Here is a 4,543-nt window from a genome sequence, read left to right on the forward strand (position 1 = left end):
AAAAAAAAAAAAAAAAAAAAAAAAAAAGAAAACAAAACCAAAATAAAAATTAAAAAAAAAACAACAACAACAAAAGAAAGCGATGCATTTAATGAGATACTCTAAATATTATGGAGCTCGTGGTTAAAGGAGGATGGCTTTTTGTTTTTAGAGGAGAGTCGGGGCTCTCCCGGTGAGAGCATCGGGCGGTGGGGCCAACCTAACCGGTGATGCAGGGGCTATAGTAAACAGCGCTGCTGGCATCGGACAAGGCAGATATCAAGCTGCTCTCCTCGCAGGAGATGCTTCTAGGAGTCACTTTGGACAGGGAGACATGGTAAGGGAGTCCCGAGGCTTCGGGACGAGTCCTGCTCATGTTCAAATACTGGTCAAACTCATTGCGGTCAACGTCTGTCCACAGCTCGGTTTGGTTCAAGTGATCCACGCTCTCCATGTGGTGGGCTTCGGGTGGGGGCGAGAGCTGGCCCAGGTGGGCGGAAAGCCCGTTCTGAGTTCCCGAGCACATCTGGTTGTAGTATATGCTGGAGGGATGGGGAGTCCTCATGGCGTCGGCCAAGTGCGAGGGGGTCTGCGCGTAGGGCACCGCCACGTCCCGCCCCATGCACTTCTCCTGGGGAAACTCCATCTGGTGATGGTGGTGGTAGCCGCGAAAGGGCATCATGTTGCAGTCATCCTGCATGTGCGGAGGGAAAAACGCCGGTTCGGTCTGTTCCAAGACATCCAAGGGAGACATCTCGGGAGTTGGCAAGCCATAGTTTTCAATATCCGACCCCATGGAGTGGAGTTCTCTGAAGTGGTTAAGTGGGGGAGGCTGGGGGTGGCCCGGCTGGCTGCCGCCATGGTGACTCATGCTGAAGTTGTCACTGCAAGGCTGGGAAAGGTTATGCAGGAGGATATTGGGTTCCATCCTCTTGATTTTCTTGGCTTGCTTCTTTCTCCTTGGGCGGTACTTGTAGTTGGGGTGATCCTGGAGATGCTGAATTCGCAGCCGCTCTGCCTCTTCCACGAAGGGACGCTTGTCGCTGGCGCTCAGCGCCTTCCATGACTGGCCTGGAAGAGGAAAGAGAAGCTCTGTGACACCGGCTCAGCCACCCGGCACTGGCTGGGGCACGGGGCCACCTGGGGAGAGGACACCCTTGGGGTGGGAAGGGCTCCCTCGGCCGGTTCGGCATCTGAGCAGGGTCCTGGTGCTGGCATGAGGAGGGCCTGGGGAACGGGAGCCCAAGCAGGGCTGTCCCAGCAGCAGGCTCGGGCTGTGCCCAGCGCTGCGGCGCAGTGGGAGAATGGGGATGCAAAGCTCCAGGGGGGGCTGTGGGAACCTCTCTGCCAGGGGAGGGGATTCTGCCTCCTGCTGCCCCTCGGGACAGCCTGGGCCCCGAGGCGCCCGCTTCCCTGCATCCCGCATCCACAGCTCTGCTCCCCTGCAGCCACAATCGCCCATCCCCAAACCCGCACCCCGCAGCCTCGTATCTTGAATCCCATGTCCCCGCACGCCGCAGCCCTGTGTCTCCGCATCCTGCTGCCCCGTCTGGCCATATCCTGCTTCCCGTAGTCCCGCATCCTGCAACTCCATCTATCCGTATCCTGCTTCCCGTGTTCCCACATCCCGCATCCTACAGTCATGTACCCTGCATCCTGCAGCACTGTATTCCCATATCCTGCATCCCTGCAGCTGTGTACCCCACAGCCCTGTATCTCTGCATCCCGCAGCCCCGTTTCCCTGCATCTTGTGTACATGCAGCTCTGCATCCTCACATCCCACAGCCCCATATTCCCACGTCCTCTAGCACCATATCCCACAGCCCTGTAGTGCTGCACCCCACAGCCCTTGATCCCACAGCCCTGCATCCTTACAGCCCACATCCCCGCAGCCCTGCAATCCTTGCAGCCTGCAGCCGGCACCCCTTAGTCCCACATCCTTACAGCTTGCACCCCGCAGCTCTCTAACCTTGCAGCCCGCAGCCATGCATCCCCAGCCCTCTATCCTGCAGCACACCATCCCTGCATCCCGCAGCACACCGTCATTGTAACCCAGCTCCTGCACCCCCATACCCTCCCAGCCTGCACCCCGCAGTCCTGTACCCTTACAGCCTGGCTGGCAAAGCCTCGTATCCTTGCATCCCATGTCCCACTGTCCCATATCCTTGCAGCCTGCATCCCACAGCCCCATACCCTTGCAGTGCACATCCCAATGCCCCATACCCCTTCATCCCGCACTCCCAACCCTGTATCCCTGCATCCCAATATTCCATACCCATGCAACTCACATCCCCAGCCCTGTATCCCTGCATCCTGCTGCTCTGGACTCCCACAGCCTGCACCCCCAGCTCCATATCCCTATATCCCGCTGCCCTGGGCCCCTGCAGCCAACACCCCCAGCTCCATAACTGCCTATCCCTACATCCCCAGCCCCATACCCAGACATCCCTGCATCCCTAGCTCTGTACCCCCACATTTCTGCACCCCCAGCCCCATCCTCCTGCATCCCCAGCCCCGTACCCCTGCATCCCTAGCTCCATAGCCCCCCATCCCACAGCCCTGCACTTTTGCAGACCGCATCCCCAGCCCAGTACCCCTACATCTCCATCCCTGTACCCCCACATCCCTGCCTCCCCAGCCCCGTACCCCTGCATCCTCAGCCCCACATTGCCAAATCCCTCCATCCCCAGCCCCGTACTCCCATATCCCTGCATCCCTAACTCCGTCCCCCCACGTTTCTGCATCCCCAGCCCCGTACCCCTGCATCCCCAGCCCCCTATCCCTGTATCCCTGCATCCTTAGCTCTGTATCCCTGTACCCCTGCATCCCCAGCCCCGTACCCCCGCAACTCCGCATCCTCAGCTCCGCACCGCCAAACCCCCGCACCACCAGCCCCGCACCCTTCCTCCCGCAGCCCGTCCCGCTCACCCAGCATCTTGCTGAGCACGGCGTTGTGCAGGTCGGGGTTCTGCTGCGCCAGCCGCTTGCGCTCATCCTTCGCCCAGACCATGAAGGCGTTCATGGGCCGGCGGATGCGGGAATCCTCTCCGGCCTTGCCCTCGGCGCGGCCGGCCGGGGGGCTGTATCCATAGCCCGGCTCGGGGCTGGGCGTGCGGCTGGGGGCCGCGCCGGGGGCCGCACCGGGGGCCGCGCCGCCGGGACCGGGGCCGAAGGCGAAGCCGGGCTCGGGGCTGGGCGTGCGGCTGGCGGGGGAGGCGGCTCCCGGGGGGCGCGGGAAGGCGAGCCCGGGCTCAGCGGCCGGCACGGCGGCGGTGACCCATGAACAGTCGCCCCGGGGTTGCGATATCTCCTCTCGGCAGTAGTTAGACTCAGATATATTCATTCCAGCTGGACAGCACTTTGTGTCCGACCCGACCGGGTGCCGGAGAGAGAACCGGGTCCCGCCGCGTCCCACCGGGTCCAGCAGCCGCCGAGCAGCAGCTCCGCCGCTCGCCTCCCTCGCCTGCGCTTCGGGGGGATTTGGGGTCGGCTTGTTTTGTTTTGGTTTCTTTTCTTTTTTTTTTCTTTTTCCTCTTTTATTTTTTTTCCCCCTTTTCCCCCCAAAAAAAAACTTTTGGGATGATGCTGGGCTGGAAGGGGCAAAATATAGCCAGGCTGGACCAATCAGCGGGGCGGAGGGGAGGAGGAGGAGGACGACGACGACGAGAGGGAGAGGAGGAGGAGGAGATGAGGGGGAGGAGGAGGAGAAGGAGAAGGAGGAGGAGATGAGGGGGAGGAGGAGGAGGAAGGGGGGCGTCCCCAGGCACCAGCAGGAAGAGCCACCCGGGGAGGGCCCGGCTGGGACCTGTGTGGACGCTGCTGCCCAGTTCCCTTCCTTCCAAGGAGGAGGGTTATTATTTTTTTTTTCTCTGCCTTCTTTTCCTTTCTTTCTTTTTTTTTTTTTTTTTCCTTTTTTTTTTTTTCTTTGCAAACCCCTTTTCTGGCTCCTTGCGATCTGCCCGCGCCTCCCGCAACTGAGCCGAGGCAGGGAAGTGTTTAGATTTGCCTGCCAGGCTGCTTGTTTGCAGGCAGACAGGGATGCTTGGAGCTTTGCGTTTATTTTTCTTATGACTTTTTTCATGTGTGTGTTTTGGCCAGCATTCCCCGTCCGGGATCGGGAGCAGCCCTGGGGTGAAGGCAGGGGCGAGCCCTCTTCCCCTGGCAATTTTCTGGTGGGAATTTCAGTGCCGGGGTCGGGGGGGGAGGGGGGAGAAATGGCTCCTTGCTTTCAAGTTTCCAGCCTGTCAGCCTAGGGACTGTTGAGGAACGGTGGGTTCGCTGGCAGCCGGGTGGTTGCGGCTGAAAGCTGCCTCCCGAGCTGCGCTGCTGGGGCTGGCACGGCCGTATCATTGCCGCACGCGACGTGGGCATGGCAGTATACCCACGGCAGCTGCGGAGAAGCAGCGTGTCCCCCGCCACCAGGTCACTGCTCCGTTCACTCGGCTGTCGTCCAGCAGTGATTTGCAGTGCCAAGCGTCAGGCTAGGTGGTCTGAAGGTCCTTCCTGCCTTTGGCACGGAGGAATTATGAACTGCGGGATCTGTTTGCAAGCAAGATCTGCCTGA

The 4,543-nt window shown here is 60.4% G+C and overlaps 1 protein-coding gene across 1 annotated transcript; it reads right to left on the minus strand.

Annotated features, from left to right (window-relative positions):
• On the minus strand, positions 1-4,210 carry SOX18 (SRY-box transcription factor 18). Its single transcript, XM_082491112.1, has 2 exons — positions 2,908-4,210; positions 1-1,050 (listed from the first exon to the last, which is right to left on the minus strand). The coding sequence occupies exons 1-2, from the start codon at positions 4,058-4,060 to the stop codon at positions 200-202; spliced, it is 2,004 nt and encodes a 667-aa protein (XP_082347238.1). The 5' UTR covers positions 4,061-4,210; the 3' UTR covers positions 1-199.
• Between the last annotated feature and the right edge of the window lie 333 nt (positions 4,211-4,543).

Source organism: Vanellus vanellus (assembly GCF_965231255.1).
Source record: "Vanellus vanellus genome assembly, chromosome: 15".
NCBI lineage: Eukaryota > Metazoa > Chordata > Aves > Charadriiformes > Charadriidae > Vanellus > Vanellus vanellus.